Source organism: Solanum stenotomum, chromosome 6 (genome assembly GCF_019186545.1).
Source record: "Solanum stenotomum isolate F172 chromosome 6, ASM1918654v1, whole genome shotgun sequence".
Taxonomy (NCBI): domain Eukaryota; kingdom Viridiplantae; phylum Streptophyta; class Magnoliopsida; order Solanales; family Solanaceae; genus Solanum; species Solanum stenotomum.
This window is the reverse complement of record NC_064287.1, coordinates 58,707,902-58,725,771: the sequence shown is the minus strand read 5'-3', so window position 1 is coordinate 58,725,771 and position 17,870 is coordinate 58,707,902. Positions and strand designations below refer to the sequence as shown.

Below are 17,870 nucleotides of genomic sequence, written 5' to 3'. Positions count from 1 at the left end.
GTTTGTAAACTTGGCGTTGCTGCAAGCTGATGGTATTAGTGATTTACTAATAGTTATGAAGTTACACTGAGAAACAGGATGTTTTTGCTCTCTTTTTTTTTTTTTTTTTAACTTTGGGAAATTAAAACAAGACCTCAATCATGATTAGTCCAAAGAGTCCCTAAAGCTAAATGGACCACTGAAAATCTATTGACAGGATGGGGTATGCAGCTAACAAATGATACTCTTGTATTCCTAGTACCATGAGAGCAAAGAATGCTTGATAAGACTCCCATACGTCATCAAATCTACAAATGCAGATCATGTGTCACACTACTTCCTCTTCGTCCAAGGGTGTAAGCCGCCACCTTTTCACATTGTGTTGAGGATCTGCTTCTGACCCAGAACCACTATCAATGAGCAACAAGCTTTTACAGGCAAGGTTGACATTTCCATGGATATCATATGGGTTCTCCTGGTCGAAGGTGACAGGACCAGTACCACTGTTATCATGTACCAAAGTCATGTCCAGCAGTTCGCCAGGAGTGGCATNTTATTGTTTGTAAACTTAGCGTTGCTGCAAGCTGATGGTATTAGTGATTTACTAATAGTTATGAAGTTACACTGAGAAACAGGGTGTTTTTGCTCTCTTTTTTTTTTTTTTTTAACTTTGAGAAATTAAAACAGGACCTCAATCATGATTAGTCAAAGAGTCCCTAAATGGACCACTGAAAATCTATTGACAAGATGGGGTATGCAGCTAACAAATGATACTCTTGTATTCCTAGTACCATGAGAGCAAAGAATGCTTGGTAAGACTCCCATAGGTCATCAAATCTACAAATGAAGATCATGTGTCACACTACTTCCTCTTCGTCCAAGGGTGTAAGCCACCACCTTTTCACATTGTGTTGAGGATCTGCTTCTGACCCAGAACCACTATCAATGAGCAACAAGCTTTTACAGGCAAGGTTGACATTTCCATGGATATCATATGGGTTCTCCTGGTCGAAGGTGACAGGACCAGTACCACTGTTATCATGTACCAAAGTCATGTCCAGCAGTTCGCCAGGAGTGGCATTCCATCAACCAAACAGTCAATACTTGACTTTGGATGATCTGTTTTCTCATCTGAACTCATATTTCGATCTACTTTGCATAGTTCAACAGGGTCACGGACTGAAGTAGTTGGTGATGAGCCCAATTCCTCGTCCACATCTTGGACAACTGACACACCTGGGATCCAGGAGCAGGAGACCCAGATGAATATGAAAAGGCACACGGTTCAGATCCATTCCCACCCAGATGCAGAAGGCCTGTGTCAGTTGCTGTGTACACAAGATGATCTCTTGCTGTATTGGTGGTCATGAACTCCTGAATTCGTTAAAAGATGCTGCGTGACCAAAACACATGTCAAGCAAAGGTTCTTCATCAGATTCAGACTCAAAAGAATCATTTAAAACAGAAGCCTGAATCATTAGCACAAACACTGAGAGAGGAAGTAGGAGGGAATGGGTTATCTCAATAGCGATAAATTGTCTCTCAGCTCTTTGATGAACCAAGTTGATCAGATACTAATTCTAAAGCATTGCTTGTCTTGAGACCACCTTCAGGATAGACCACCTTCATCATCATATGTCTTCAACTTGAAAGCGAATGCAAAGAGCTCCTGAATCCTCATTCATTATTGACCTCAACACAATTACTGGAAAAGGTTACTGTAGTATCTGTCACTATGTAGGATGGTCCTTGATAATGGGGACAGAAAACGATTGGGCGGTTCCCCAGTGGTGATTTGATAATGGTCCATCTAAAATGTCATGATTTTCTGGAGTAGGATGCCGATTCCTCACTTGGGCTTTCATCAACATCAGAAATGGCACCAACGCATGAACTTCCTAACTCTAATGTCATTGTTAGGCTCTCTGTCAGGATATCGTCTTTTGTTTGTTGAAGTAATTTTTGGCATTCTCTCATCACTGCATCCAGACTTGACAGAGCACGGTTACCATTGAAATCACTGTCAGCACGGTTACCATTTTCAGTGATTGTATAGTTGTAGCAAAACCTCAGCTGCTGCTCCTCTGCTTTGAACCCAAAAACATCCATAGCTGCTTCTTTGAAACTGTTGATTACAAAGATGTTTATATGGTCTTGCATATTTCTTTACCTTGCTCACAAATGTGTTCCCTCAGCTATATTAGAACCCCCAAAGTGTTTTGTCACATCTTAAGTAACTTGGGCAGTGAGTTCATATAATTCTCCTCTTCTATATTGTCTTGCTACCATTTAAGTAAGATGAAAGTTTTGTATATACCAAAGCAAAAGCTCAAAGCCGTGGAGACGTATTGAAGTGTCATGTAGACAAAGAGGACGATGATGCAGGGGAATGGAACCACAAAGAAGATGGCCATATCAAGATTCAGGGGATAGATATCCCAAAGAAAATAAATACTCTAGTTGAAAGGCAATGAACATACGAAAATTAAGGCATTAAGAATGAAGTCACTGTTCTCAACGAAAATAGCATATTGGAGCAAATTTGTGTGTTAGTAAAGTATGTATAAAAATGCAATATTTCTGGTATGAACATGTAATGGTTCTTTTCAACTTATTTTGAAAATTAAAGATTCAAGATGGATAGAGATATGATTTCAAATTCTGCGCCAGTATTTGCTTCCATCACCCAATGTCACTTTGTATTAATTAGTTCAGTGAATGCAACCAAAGCTTCAACATGCATAAGTGGCCTTGAAAATTTCCCAATCTTACACTCAAAGTTGAAAGGCAACAGAAGAAACAAGCCAGGTTCTGATGAATGACATCCACCATCTAGAGACCTCAGTACGACCTACCTTAACTGATCAATTATGTACGTCTCCACAATACAATATAAGCCAAGAACACACTAAACTATATAGATAAACAGAATCCATAAATTCGCGCAAATGTCACTCACTTGCTAATTAATTAGTTATAAACTATATTAGTACTAAGCAAACAGTAATTAAACACCTTCACCATCTTCATCTATCAAACTTGAGCCGCAACCTCCCTAGCAATCAGCATCCGCACTTCCCTATCAACAAGGTATCTGATGATGAGTATCGCTACGCAAGCTATCCCAGTCCTCGCCCATATTAGTATCTCAGCATCCTCATTCTCCCACGACAATTTCACAGTAGCCCCGATTAAAATATTCAACAACCCAAAATCGGTTGTAATAGGCGCAATAAACATCAACATAAATGCAAAAGATATAGTTCCAAGCAAAGCAGCAAACAATGCTAGATTCTTATACTCGCCTTCGAGTAGAGGCAGGGCTAATATGCCTACAGCAGGTCCTACCAACAAACCTGCACGGCTTATCTCAACATGCATAGGGACAACTCCAATACAACCTATTTTTTGGAGACCAATATACATGGTAAAGAAAGCATGAAGAACATAAATTGCTAACCCAACTATAACCTTCCAATCAAACCATTTCTTCTCTTGAATGCAATGCGCACAAAAACAACGAAAACTACCTACACAGCATAAAAAAGAAATATACCACATACGACTTCGTGTTTGTTGAACATTTGCATTTTAGCTGATGGGTGTGGCTCCATTCTTGAAAAGATTCAACCTTTGAAAATAAAAATCGAAACTTTGAAGTTGAAGATTGAACCTAAAGATCGAAACTTTATATGAAACTTATGGGTGTACGTGTACCTCCATGCATACTTGAAAAAGTTTCAATCTTTGAGTGAAAAAACAAGAAAATGCAAACTTTACATTGACACTGAAATAATGGAAACTTGACAAAAATGGAAGCTCTGTAAACGGAAACTAGCGAGTAAGAAGAACATGTAATTTCTTTTTATTTCATTTGGTCGAAATACCCTTTTTAACTATTCAAAATTATCAACCTTACTACTTTAAGCTTCTTCTTTTTTAATTTAATTTTGCTTATTTAAAGAAAATTAGATTATTTGTTTAAATAAATTGTACAACAAATTCACAAGAAAAATTATATATAATAATCTTATATTTACGATGTTTCTTTTTTTTTTTTTATGGCTTATGCATATATGACTTGAATTTCAGTTATTTTTGTATGAATTTTTCAATTAGTTAGATGTGGATTCGAAACCGTTGATATGATGTATCACAATTTAGCAGTTATACTCTATCACATCATCTAAAAGATATCTATAGGATCATAATTTTGAAAATGAGGTAGATAATAAGACATAAATGGTTTTTTATATAATTTGTGTATATAAGTCAATCCTTAAGTTATATGTACCGACACAATCAATATAGCTTAAAATGTGATAGAAGGTCACTTACGTGGTATATTACTCATACTCTTAAAATATATTGTTGATGAGGTGTTGGATCATTCGGCTCAACATTGTTGGAGGATTAGAAACGAGAACGACAATATTTTTTGAAAATATTTCCTCGTTAGAAAAAATTATTTAAATTTTATTAGAAAAATATTATTTTTTTTTCCTACATATGGAACATTAAGGTATTAACTTATTTGCATGTATCTTGACTAATTACTCTGAATATATGATCAAACGCTAGCTTAATAATTTATCTTTTAAAGCTATGAAATTTTTTGAATAATACGAGCTGGAAGGTTAACTCCTTCCACTCTCACCCGCTTTTGGTTATCTTATTAGTAGCTCTATCTATTGGTACCAGTTAGGAAACCCCCTCTTTGCGAGCTACTTACACTTCGGCCCAAAGCAAATAGGCTGGCAATTTTGAAACAAACGGAGAATTCTTTAACTATTTGATATCAACATCGTTTCCAACCTCTAACTGTTCTCCTTATAAGGCAAGGTAATCTACTTACCGAAAATTCATCTTTAACGTCTCGTCCTATGAATGATAGCCTTCTTCCTAAAGAAACAAGTTGAAAGAAAAAAATCTCAACCAAAAATTATCTTCTTTCTGATAGAAGGATGACAAGTAGTATCAATATCAAATATGTGCATTTAAACAAGAAATTTTAAGTGAAAAGTGCATCTAAGACTGACAAAACTATCTTACAACAAGAGTCCCTCCCCTTAAAAAATTCACAACAGGAGGGATAAAGAAAAGCTTACAAATCATAAAAACCAAAAATTATACCAACAAGAAAGATTGAAAAATAAGAAAAGAAGAAAAAAACTGCTAACTTCAAATCTGGTGTTAGAATTTTCATCTAGCTATACATCCCAACCATCCATCCGACGGTTAAATTCCGACTTACGATTGGTTATGCTTCCATACATTTCAGAGAATTTTTGAAGGCAACTGCTCCGAAGGCCATAGTGAATCTGCGTATTCTTGCTAATCGCGACACCAGTGAACTTTGAAGTATCGATTGCCCATGCAGGTTTCACGTATTCGACTGTATTTGAAGAGCTTGCATTTGCGTACAGGTAGTTTAACAACACATCCTCACAGTTGAAAAGATTGTCTACTACTTCTCTACCTGGTGCTGCCTCTTTGCTCCAGTACATTTCAAAAGCCATTTTAGTGTCCATGAAGGCTGCTCCAGTCAGAATCATGTTATATCCATTGTGCTTCCGAGCGTGTTTCTCTGCCCTGTACTTCAACGGGCTACCATTTGCTAGTCGGGGGTAAAACCCTACAATTCGCTCAGGATGCTCACGCCATACCTTAAATCCTCGTTCAACGTCATCACAAGGCATCATAATGTCATCATCAAGCTCAAGAACAGCTCTTGTCTTTATGGAAGGGTCAACCTTGAATCGATTATTTAGTGAGTTTCTTTCCTCCACTCTAATCCTTACTGGCACTGCAGAATCAAATTCACTCAATTCTGGAGGTTGTCCTTTATTCCACACTACAACAATTTCACGCACTGAAGAACATCTTGAGTAATGATTGACATACATTTTCAGATTCCAGATCCGAGCATCGTAGGTCATTGTTAATAAAGTGAACTGAGAATACTGACCATGCAACGGGTAAGCTTCATGCGCACCACTACCTCCATATATGTAATTAACTCCAGTACACATTAAGACCACCGTTACCAAAAATATTAAAGTAAGAACCAAGCTTCCACTACATGAGTTTGGTTTTATTCTGGCACGGAGTGATGAGCTTGCTCTATTCAACTGGCTGCAGAATAGTCTCATTCTAGAATAGAACAAGCTCGACCTTTCCCAATCCAATGAAGCATCACTCCTCTTTCCAACATTATGCGGGCACCAACTAAGGGGAACTAAACCTTTAACAGCTCCAAGTAACACACCGAACAGTATAACCAGGGCTGCAACACCTAAGACTGATGCACAACCTAAATGAAACCGTCTACTTGCATCACCTGAAGACACTCGATCCCCATCCATAACTCCAACCCACTCACCGGAGCTTAATCGTTGCACATCAAGATGATGGCTGCGAGCACCATTCCAGGCGTTTCTTCCCTTAATGGACTCTTTAAGTCCCGTTGGGACTTCAACTTCTTCGAACCTATCAGTAGTCAAAACTTCTATTTTGAAGAGGCGTACCCTCCGCCCGTATGTTTCACCATCGTCTTGGCCAACACGATAAAGATGGCCATCAAATAAAAACGGTCTACCTCCATTTCGGGCTCCCATGCTCTTATCTGTGTTATAGATCGGATTTTTCTTATGTGGTCTCCAAGGACCAAGCGGTGACCTACTGTACCATATTTCCAACTGAGCATTATACTGTGCACCAATACCGCTGTGATCTGAACCAAATAGCCAGTATTTTCCATCATGTGGAATGATAAATGAATCAACAAGAGGCTTTTTCATTATGATCTTTTCCAATGTCCATTTCATGGGAAAATTTACAGCTCGATAAAGACGAAGTTGTCCTTTTGCTCTGCCCTCAGGCAGCATATATATCTGTAGACAATAATACAATTGATGAAAATATTAATCACTAGTCAAAGCAAAATAGACCTAAATGTTAGCTGTAAGCAACCAAAAATAATGATTTCCAAGATTCATATTTGCTGGTAAGCAGCAAAAACTCTTGCCATTAAAATGTTTAACGACCTAGTATTTACCTTGTAAGAAAAATGTAAGAAGAATGAAAATTAAGTAGCACTCCCTTCGTTGCAATTTCTTTGCCTTACTTTCCTTTTTAGTCCATTTCAAAAAGAATGTCTCATTCCTTTTTTTGAAACTCCTTAATTCTAGTTTAGAACCCCAAGATTAAAGGGTATTTTGGTACATTTTACATGTCTTTCGTTTTAAGACCCCAAGATTCAAAAGTCCTCTTTACTTTCTTAAACACTGTGCCAAATCATAACTAGACAAACAAATTGAAACAAAGAGTAGAAAATTGTGTATCTCTTGTATTTGGCGCTGTCCAAAAATATCTCCAATATTTACATAATCAAGACATATAAGAGCATAATCATCTATAGCATTACATGGTATCAGTACTGTACGAAATTCTAGTAAGATGGCACATAGTAAATTTATGAGTTTTGTTCTACTGATGGAGGATTTAATCAACTAATAAGCATCAAGTATACAAATGAATATGAACATTCACACATGCTATCATGAGCCCTGCACACATTACTCACATATCCAGTGTTTGAATATCCTTCTCTTCCCTCTGGTCCCTCTATTTCCACCTTCAACCTCATTATTATGATATTTACACAACAAGTCTAACGTTGTTACAGATGGAATTGATTTATATGAAATGCAAATTCTTCACGTAACCAAGAACTTACATTGTCATTATATTCAAAGACATATGGATAGGACAGATGCCAGTCTTCATCCAAAGCAATACCTAATTGCTCCCATGATGCTCCCTTATCAGTACTTCTCGCAACTCCAATATCCCCTTGCATTGTAATTGAATTCTTTGTTTCAAAGAACAGGTAAAAGACATCTCCCTGAATTATATCATCAAACCTCAGATTAAGGATGTCGCACACCAGATCGGAATGCAAAAGAAGTTCAAAATTTAGGTTTTACAAACAAAAAACAACAAAAATAATCAAGATCCTGTAGGCAGAGAAGTAGAGAAATCTAAATATTCTAGGCTTCAACTTCCAGCACAACCAAACACCAAGAAGAAAGAAACTCAAACATAACTATCGCACAGTACCAAACATACATGTCATATGTGTGATGTTACTCTCATATGCAAACTATTATGGGGCCGACACCCAATTGCATTACTGAAACTCAACAGTCCTGCTTCTAACGGTTAATATTCTAATCAAGCCTGTATTTTTGTTCTTATTTTTTTTATAAGAATCAGCAACACATACAAGGGATTTGAAACCCACAAACTCAATTGTAAAAGCGCACCCATAATCGAATAGGTATCAGTTTAAATCTAATTCCTTTTTAAGCTCTATGTTGGTGGACTAAAAGAGAAACCATCGACAAGAACTACCTATATTGCTTGAATGAAATGAGTGGAACACAAGGGTGCCAATGGTATGGAGTTAAAGAGAATCATTTTCTGGATCATCTTTCAGTGTTTGGTTGAGGTATTAAAGTAGGTAAAATATAGTAATTCCTGTATACAAGGAGTAGTATAAAAATACTATTTTGCTGACATTTATATGTACTAAGGACAGTACGCAGTGCAAATCTCAACTAGTCAGGCTAACGAGTTCAAGGCACCAAACAGTTAAACAAAAAAAAGAAATAAAGAAAAAACAATTGCATCCCACAATTTGGATTCTCATGACTTGCTGCGGTTATGAGATAGACTGGTCAACAATAGAGCATTACAATGTACAGGAAGGATGAGGACTTAATGAGATTGAAACCTTGCCTTTAAGTGGTACAAGAAAGAGTTGGATACATTCGGCTATAATTTAAAATTTGGATACTTCTCCTTCTAGGTATACTCACAGCAGGATAAATGTAAAATATAGCCGAGGAAAGAAACACAAGAAAGAGCCAAGAGAATATTGGTAAGAAACAACCATCAACATTTCCCATCCTAACTAATCAATTCCCCCTCAACGCACTTACAGTAATTAGAAATACTACCCATCCCTTCCATAATGGTGAATCAACTAACTATAAGATACTAATAATTATAGAGGATTAATGTTAAATCCTCATCCAGACAGGTCTCATCAATGATACTTATCCATCATTTCACCAACTTGATTACATGATAAATAAAGCTAAAGATGCTTCATTTTAATAACATATCATAAAATCTACAAAAGCAATTTACTCCCAGATAACATTTACTAGTGATTACTTACTACAACCAGTCAATAATCAATGAATTAAAGATTACCTTAACATAAAGAAAGGGGTCAGCAACAAAATTACTGGAAAACCCAGCCACAGAGGCTGAAGCACAGGTGATTACAGGATTGGCTACTGGCCATGCCACTTTCTTATCCCTCCATATATTCATCTGCCAAACATTTCCAGACACAAAAGTCATATTACAATAAATTCCAAGAAATCTAGAACCTTAAGCCTTAAAAAAGATCAAACTTTGAGCAAAAAGTTAAGAGTGAACTTTCATCTCTATGCATCAAGAAACTTTCCAAAAATAATCACCAGGATTTGCACATTTCACAAACACCCCAAACTCTAGAAGCATAAAAGATCCAATTCAAACCAAAACAGTAACAAACCAAAATTTGAGCCAAAATGAAAAGCATTAAAGTTTGAGCAAAAAGTTATAGAGTACACTCATCTCGATGTGCAACCATCCAGAAATTTCTAACATTCAAATCAATCACTGCCCTTTTAACAAGTACCCGAAAATCTCATCACCTCAAAAGATTCAAATTCAAACCAAAACAGTACAAAACTGAAACTTCGAGCCAAAATGAAAGGCAGAAGACTTTGAGCAAAAAGTTAGAGTACACTCAACTCTAAGTGCAACCATCCAGAAATTTTCCAACAATATTCAAACTAATCACAAGGAATTTCCCATTTAACAAGTACCCGATAGTCCCGTAACCTCAAAAGATTCAAAATTCAAACCAAAACAGTACAAGACTGAAACTTTGAGCCAAAATGGAAGGCTTAAACTTTGAGCAAAAGGTTATAGAGTACACTCATCTCTATATGCAACCATCCAGGAAATCCAATCATATTCAAATTAATCACAAGGAATTGCCCATTTAACAAATACCCATCTAACCCAAAACCTCAAAACATTCAAATTTCAAACACAAAACTGAATCTGAGCCAAAATGAAACCCAACAAGAACAAGCAGTTAACATCACCATAAGCCAAAAAAGAACCCCATTTACCCAAAATTCAGCAAAATAACAAACAGAAGAACAAATCATACAATATGAAAACAAAAACAAAAAGCTTACATCTTCAATGGGTTTGAGGGAAAAAGGAGAATCACCATAGAAAACACCAATTGACCAAGAACCCTCATCATCCTCTTTACATCCTATTGAAGAAATACTCGCATGGACATTTGGGGTCATCATAAACCGAACATAAATCCCAGCAATTGAACCCAAAGCTACAAACGACACAAGTAAATACACAAACCCAGAAGAGCTAACACACGGATCATTCTTGCTCTTGTTATTGGGTCGGTTCCTCGTACCTGAAGACCCGGAAACCACAATTGGACTAGAACCCATTAACAAAGAAGGTGAAAGATGTCGCCGGAAAGTATCTCCGGTCGCCGCCAGCGAGATCTCGTTAGGCACGTGCTATGCACGTGATGTGAGAGAAAATACAAAAAAAATAACCAACATCCAAGATTTTTTCTCTTTTTCTTCGTGGTTCTTGCTGAATTGCTCTGTATTTGAAGAAAATTGAGAGAAAAATGGAGACTTTGAGAAGATTTTTGATTTGATTTGCTCTTTTGGTTGTGATTTGCGTTTCTCTCTCACGCAGTTCTTTCTCTATGTTTTTGAAAGGGAGTTGTTTTTCTTGAATGATGAGTTGTCTTCATTTGTCATTATAAAACACATATTTTTACTATTTTCCACTCTATACTCGATGTCCATATTAAAGTTCCAATAAAATTTAAATCGTTTATTATATGATCCATTTCAAGAGTGACGTTTCTATCAGGATTTGTTTCATACTCAAAGTTCGAATTCAATATTTGTAATTAAGGACAGAACAGAAAAAGATCTGCTTGAAGTATTGTACGTTGTGATAGTAAGGTTCAAATTAATTTGTGTGTACGTTGATTATTATTTTGTATTTTCGTTGTAATTTAAGCTTGAGACATTATGATTTTTCTTGACACTTAATGTGGCAACAATGTTACAGTTGAGGAAAATATGAAACTAGTATTGTTAACGCTAAGTATATGAATAACCTTAAAGTATAACTAAGAAATTAAAAGATATAATACTATGGATCTTGTTTTATTATAATTTGGTTGATCTCGTGTTTGGAAATATATAAAATTGTGTATACATTATGTGGAATTTTATTTGATATATTTGTGCTATTGCTGTACCATATAACATTAAGGAATTTATTGACATAAAACAATTAATCATTGAACACAATTAATTGACACTTGCATTAACCCCCTCCACAAAACTAAATACGTTTTATGTCGTATTCTTCCAAGTTTAAATAAATAATACGATCAAGCAATTAATTAAGTGTACTTCAATCTCAAATTAATTATAAGACCAACTATATAATTTCTCAATAAATTTTAATTTCTCATTTGATGTTCGGTATTTATATTGGAGTCAGACTAAATATGAATTCGCGCTAGAGAATTTCATATTGAAGGATAAATGTTCTTAACAAAGGTGACTCCGTATTCAGGAAAACTCGAATTCAAGACCTCTTTTCTAAAACACAATTTTTTATTTATAATAGTATTATCTTATTTTATATTATCAACTATGGTCATTTTCTCCAAGTTAATTTGCCATACCTTATTATTATTATAAACATTACACTTGAAGCCCATGATTGATGATATCAAATGTAATGTTTAATAATGAGGTGTGGCCCCTTCTAATTTCAAAATTGACGATTGCAAAGTTTTCCACTATTTTATTCCTATTCTTTTTTTTGAAGAAAAAAAATAGAATTATATTTTGTTGAAATGTATTGACACATGAAAATATGAGAGACAGATTCATAATTTTAAATTTAAATAATAATTTGGTCAAGAATAAATAGTTTATATATATTAAGTAGAATTCTTAATATAAATACAGAGTTTGATTTAAAGCTATTTTATTCTATTAGATTCGTAATTTGCGGTTCAAATGTTATTGTAAAAATATCTTTTTAAAGTAAAAACATAAAAAGTAGAAAGAAACATGACATCTTCAAATATAGTTGTTGGACCACATAATTTGCAATCCAATTCTGCAGAAAAATTAGGATTTCATACGATGAAAGTTATATTTGCATTATCTTCATTAAAAGAATTTCAATTAGTCGGATTCCAAATATATATATATATATATGATTTTTTCGTGAAAAATTAATTGAAAAATAAAAATAAATCATGGACACCTTTTGTTGAATTTAATCATTTAATATCTCGACAATAAGATTTATTGATTTGAATAGTTCAAATTTACGATTACAATCTATTATAGAAGAAACGCTCTCTATCAAGAATTTTTTTCATTTATATAGTTTGAGCTCCAAACATCATCATCGTTAACGACAACAACCCCTTCTTTTCCCTCCCTTTTCTTCTATTGAATTTCTATTTATTTCAGAATTTAAACTCGAAATTTTTAATTAATTACAAAAGGACTTTATGATTTTAAAATATGAGTGATGGTGCCCAAGATGTGGGAACTAACAAAAAGAGTATCAAATTATGGCTGGAGACAAACTGGAATGTTATTTTATTTTTTAAAAAAAAGGACAGAGATTTTTTTGTATCGACTTTAATATACCAATTTAGATAAGATTTATACAACTTTCAAAAGGCATCAAATGAGTTGTTCAGCAACATGGCTATGCACTTTTAAATTGGCAATTAAGCATTTTAACTTTAAATATAAATATTTTATTGGTTTATGCGTATTTTGAAACAGAAAACTGATAAACCAAATTGATAATTCATAAATTTAGATGAATTTGCCTGCCTAAATATATTAGCACCTCTATTTCTTTGCACACAACATCTAAAACACTTATATATAATTTAAACATGAAAGTCATTCGATCCAATTTATATCTTGACGTTATATTAAAATAAATCTACCATTTATAAACTTTGCAAACTCTTATCAAATACATAGCAGACAAGGCACTAGAGTGAGCCATTGATGCCCAAAACACTGAAATCATATTTTCAGTAAAGGTTCAATAACATTTATAAAAATGATCAAAAGAACTATGAAATCTAGAATTTGAAGAACACGAGCTAGAAGACCACTATTTCACGATACTATTTGGCTCTCCTCCATCGTCAAGTCTACGATTAACAACAAAATAGAATAACGAATCAGATTCAAACTCGAACAAAAACATGATAACCACAACCATGGCAAAAGATAACTAATAAATATGGTAAGCTCAAATGTACGTCATAATGTAGTCTATGTTGCTCAGACTCTTCAAAATGACAATAATTGAGTGTCGGATGCTCCAAAAATAGCGCATTTTTGGAGAATCCTATACAGATTCGACCGCTTTTCTGAAGAGTCGTCTAAGCAGCATGGCAGAACGAACCCAAACAAGCCAAATGTACCAATGAGTTACTTATGGGAAAAAGTCATTTTTATTTATAAAATGTCCTAACTTTATACTCTGTATTAATTGATTTAACAAACAATTCCACAATATTCTCAATCTTCAAAATAAAGACCTAATGATTAGTAATATATCACGCTAATTCTCTATCTCAATTTAGGTGGCACAATTCGAATTTCAAAAGTCAAACAAGTTTTATTTTGATCCGAATTTAGGCATGAAATCTTTAAATTTTTTAAAATAAAACTTTACATATTTGAAAACTACCCAAAAAGTAATGATATCTCACACTAATTGATCGTTCAAAATATTTAAAAGATATATAAAAAAAAATACAGTTAAAAAAATATTTGTTTGAATCTTAAAATTCGAATTATGACACATAAATTAATACGGAGGCAAAAACACACTTCATTGCAAATAATAAAAAAAGAAGTGACTTTTTTATACCTTTTGGCAATTGATAAACCAAATAAGGGGAAATTGGATATATTTATAAAGATTTAATACTACATAAATTGAATAAATTAACAAATTAATCTTTACCGGTATGCCAAAAAAAAAAACCCCCAAAATTCAATTCATTGATATAACCCAAAACACGTGAAAAGTTTTTTTTCAATGGCTCAGAAAACTAATATAGCATGAATATTATTTTACACTATTTAATGTACTAAAACGTGTATACAATGTAAATTTCCAAAATATTTTTTTAATATAAGAGCATTAATAGTCTAATTCTCTTTTTTTTTTAATTAGCAATATAAAAATTGCCTAAATTTCAGTAAACATGCCAAAGAGAATATGGTGAGCTGAAAAGGTGAAAAAAGAGGAATGTGACGGTTTTAAAGGTACACAAAGTCGGTATATAGTTATACCACTTTTTTGCCATAAAACGTGAATAAGGGGCAACTCACCACACAAAATATCACGCGTTCACGCAGAGCTTAAGAAAAAGACACATCTCATCGTATATGATCTAAATAATTTATTTTAATACAAACATGAATATTTTGGTTCTAGTTATTACTATTTGAAGTCGTGTTATTATTCTAAAATTCAGAAATTATAAAATTAAAATTCTGACTTCGCCTCTGAAAAGGACATAGAAGAAAAGGTAGGTAGAACTCATGCTTTCATATGTTTGTGTAAGAATGAAGAAATAACAAAAGCCTCTTTTGTTTCTTTCTTTATTCTCACTCAATTACCTTCCATTGCACTCCTCTCTCTTTTTCCACTCATATATAAATATATTATATATTCACATCTAACTTCATAAACATACCTCCCATAGAAACATTATTCCACACAACAAAAAAAAAATGTCTATAGATCAAGAACTCCCACAAGAATTATTAGAGAAGAAATTACCATATATCAAAGTAATTACTTCTTCTAATGATGATGAATATGATCAATATATTAATTGTCAAACTCCAAAATCTTCTCAATATTTGATCCCAAAAATTCTTAGTTGTCCACCAGCACCTAAGAAGCCAAAAAGGGTGTCTTCTTGTTCTTCATGCAAGAGGAAATTAATTGATGAATTCAAGTTTTTTGATGAGCAAGAGGAAATTGAGTCATTTTTCAGGTTTGTTGATGTCAATTCTACCAAGAAAAGAAGAAGATGTCTTGTGTAAATGGAAAAAGATATACACTACTAACTTTTATACAAAAAATCATTGGCCTAGATGGAAGAATTCATTGGTTTTCTACTTAGCGTTCGATATCTGTTTTGAGATCTTGACTGGCTCAAAGTCACATCCTCACTTTAAAAGGGAATGAATTGATTTTTGCTAGAATTTTTTTCATTTTCAAGAGTTGACCTGAAATCTACGATTCTTGGTGTTATAAGATGCTATAGAATTCAACAACTTGTTGTATGTATTTATCATACTTTTATATTTAGATATGAAGAAGTTTGTAATGTTTTCAAGAATTCAGATAAATTTGATCTGAATCATATGCTATATATAGTAGATGTCAATGAAATGTTTACCCAATCTAATTGTTTTATATTTCCAGTCTAAGAGAATTATTTTGCTACCTTCATCTTTTGATGAATTTATGAGGATGGCAAATTTTTAACTTATCATTTTCTCTTTTATTTATTCTCTTGTTCATTAGCTTATTAGAATTGAAAAAAGATATATATGTTACCCAAAAAATAATGATGAATTTCGTAAAAAGTGATGGTGGTTGATAGTAAAATTAATAGTGGTAATTGGTGATGATTGTGGTTAATAATTGTGGTGAATAATAGTAATAATTGATAGTACTATATAACAATGATTGAATAATGGTCAGTGATATATGGTAGTAATTGATGGTTTATCGCGGTAGTGATGATTGATTATATGATAATTGCAATGGTGACTAATAGCGATGATGACAACTCTGTCTAATTAGTAACTATGGTAATTGTAGTTGAAGATTGATGATGGTTGTAAATGATACTCCCTCCGTCCCTATTTACTTGTCCATATTTCCTTTTTTAGTTGTCCCTATTTAGTTGTCCATTTTGACAAATCAAGAAAGGACAACAAATTTTTTCCTATTATACCCTTATTTACACTTCTTGAAAATTGTAAAAGTGTATGCTGTTTCCCTCCAATTTATTTCACTTTAATTCAAATAAGTGGTTGTAATTTTGAAGTGAAAAGTTGTCATAAGGGTAAAATTGTAACTTCACTGTGCTAATCATTGTTGTCTTAATCTGTGTGTCATTTCTAAAGTGGACAACTAAAAAGGGACGGATGGAGTAATAATTGCAACTAATGAAATAGTGGTTAAATATCATCCTTGCATAAACTCTTGAATATATACAACCTTAATGATATTAAGATTTTGATATAGTTAGAAATCATTCATATTCATCACATGCTTGTAAAAAAAAAATTGAAAACAATATAATTAAAGATTGAGATATCAATAATAAAAATTTAAATCTAAAAACGAATAATTTTAATGATTGATATATACATTATTAAGATTCATGTCTTCAACAAGAGCAAACACATACGAAAAAAATTTAAATTCAAATTCAAATTAAAATAATTTCGAATTTCCAATCCCAATAAGTGGACTAGTCCAAATGTGCACGTATTACTAAAATAGGTGAAGATCATACCTATTTTCTTGTGATTAATTTAAATAATTGTCCAAGTAAACGTGGTCAATAACTACGTAACTAGTTTTTTTTTTTCCTTTGACTTGACTAGTTATTGTTCAAAAGTTTTGACAATATTGCTACTTACGTAAGTATTTACTTATTAAGTTTAAGTTTATTATTATATATATGTTCAAGTCTAATGATAATCAAATTTGAATTTAACTTTCAACTAGGTAAAGCTTATTAGTCTGGTTCAATATATTATCGATTTGATTTAACGATTATTTGATTGGTGTAAATCGACTCGACTACATATTAAAGGAAGATACAGATGAAATCATGTTTAATTCCTATTTCCTAAGATTTTGTCATTTGTAGGAGTAATAAACTTCACCATTACGTGTCCCTTAAATATTTCAAAGAAAAAAAAAGTGGATTACCTACTTTTAGTTGAACAAGATTAATATTAACATTAACTAATCAAAAGTCACATCTCATAAAGTGGCCTCTAAAGATGAGCTTACACCATAAGCTATGCTAAGTATAAAGAGGAAAATACTAGAAAGAGAGTGTTTAGTGAATAAAGGTACATTGAGCAAAAGATACAAGGCAAATGAAACAATAAAAAGTAATACACAAACAAAGGTAAAGGAAGTTATCCCCCCGACTCTTCCATAAAAGTACGACAACACTCAATTATCTACTAACCTCCTAACTATCTATTAACCTCCTAATTAATCCTCAACCTTCACCTGTTCTTCTCGGGTCATGCTCTTAATTAACTAAAGTGGTATCATGTCATGTTTAATCACCTCCCTTCAATTCTTCTTCGGCCTACTCCTAACTCATGTTATAATCAATCCAAACTATCTCAACCCAACCCTTGTTTTCCTCGTCATATCCGCCACGGGTCACTTCCACCTTGCCCCGTATAACTTATACAAAACGCATTTTAGAAAATTTTCTTTCTTTTGTTCCAGGCTAATGATGAAGTCTTCCAAAACTAAAAAGATGAAAGTTTTAAAGATCTATAAAACAAAGCATGCTCTGGATATTGATAACACAATCTGATGAGAAAGGATCAGCATAGGAACTCGGAATGATTATC

The 17,870-nt window shown here is 33.4% G+C and overlaps 1 protein-coding gene across 1 annotated transcript; it reads right to left on the bottom strand.

Annotated features, from left to right (window-relative positions):
* Positions 1-4,951: 4,951 nt before the first annotated feature.
* Positions 4,952-10,877, bottom strand: LOC125867239 (glucosamine inositolphosphorylceramide transferase 1-like). The gene is made up of 4 exons (XM_049547660.1): positions 10,308-10,877; positions 9,262-9,384; positions 7,718-7,885; positions 4,952-6,872 (listed from the first exon to the last, which is right to left on the bottom strand). Exons 1-4 carry the CDS (start codon positions 10,587-10,589, stop codon positions 5,190-5,192), a joined length of 2,256 nt encoding a protein of 751 aa, XP_049403617.1. The 5' UTR covers positions 10,590-10,877; the 3' UTR covers positions 4,952-5,189.
* Between the last annotated feature and the right edge of the window lie 6,993 nt (positions 10,878-17,870).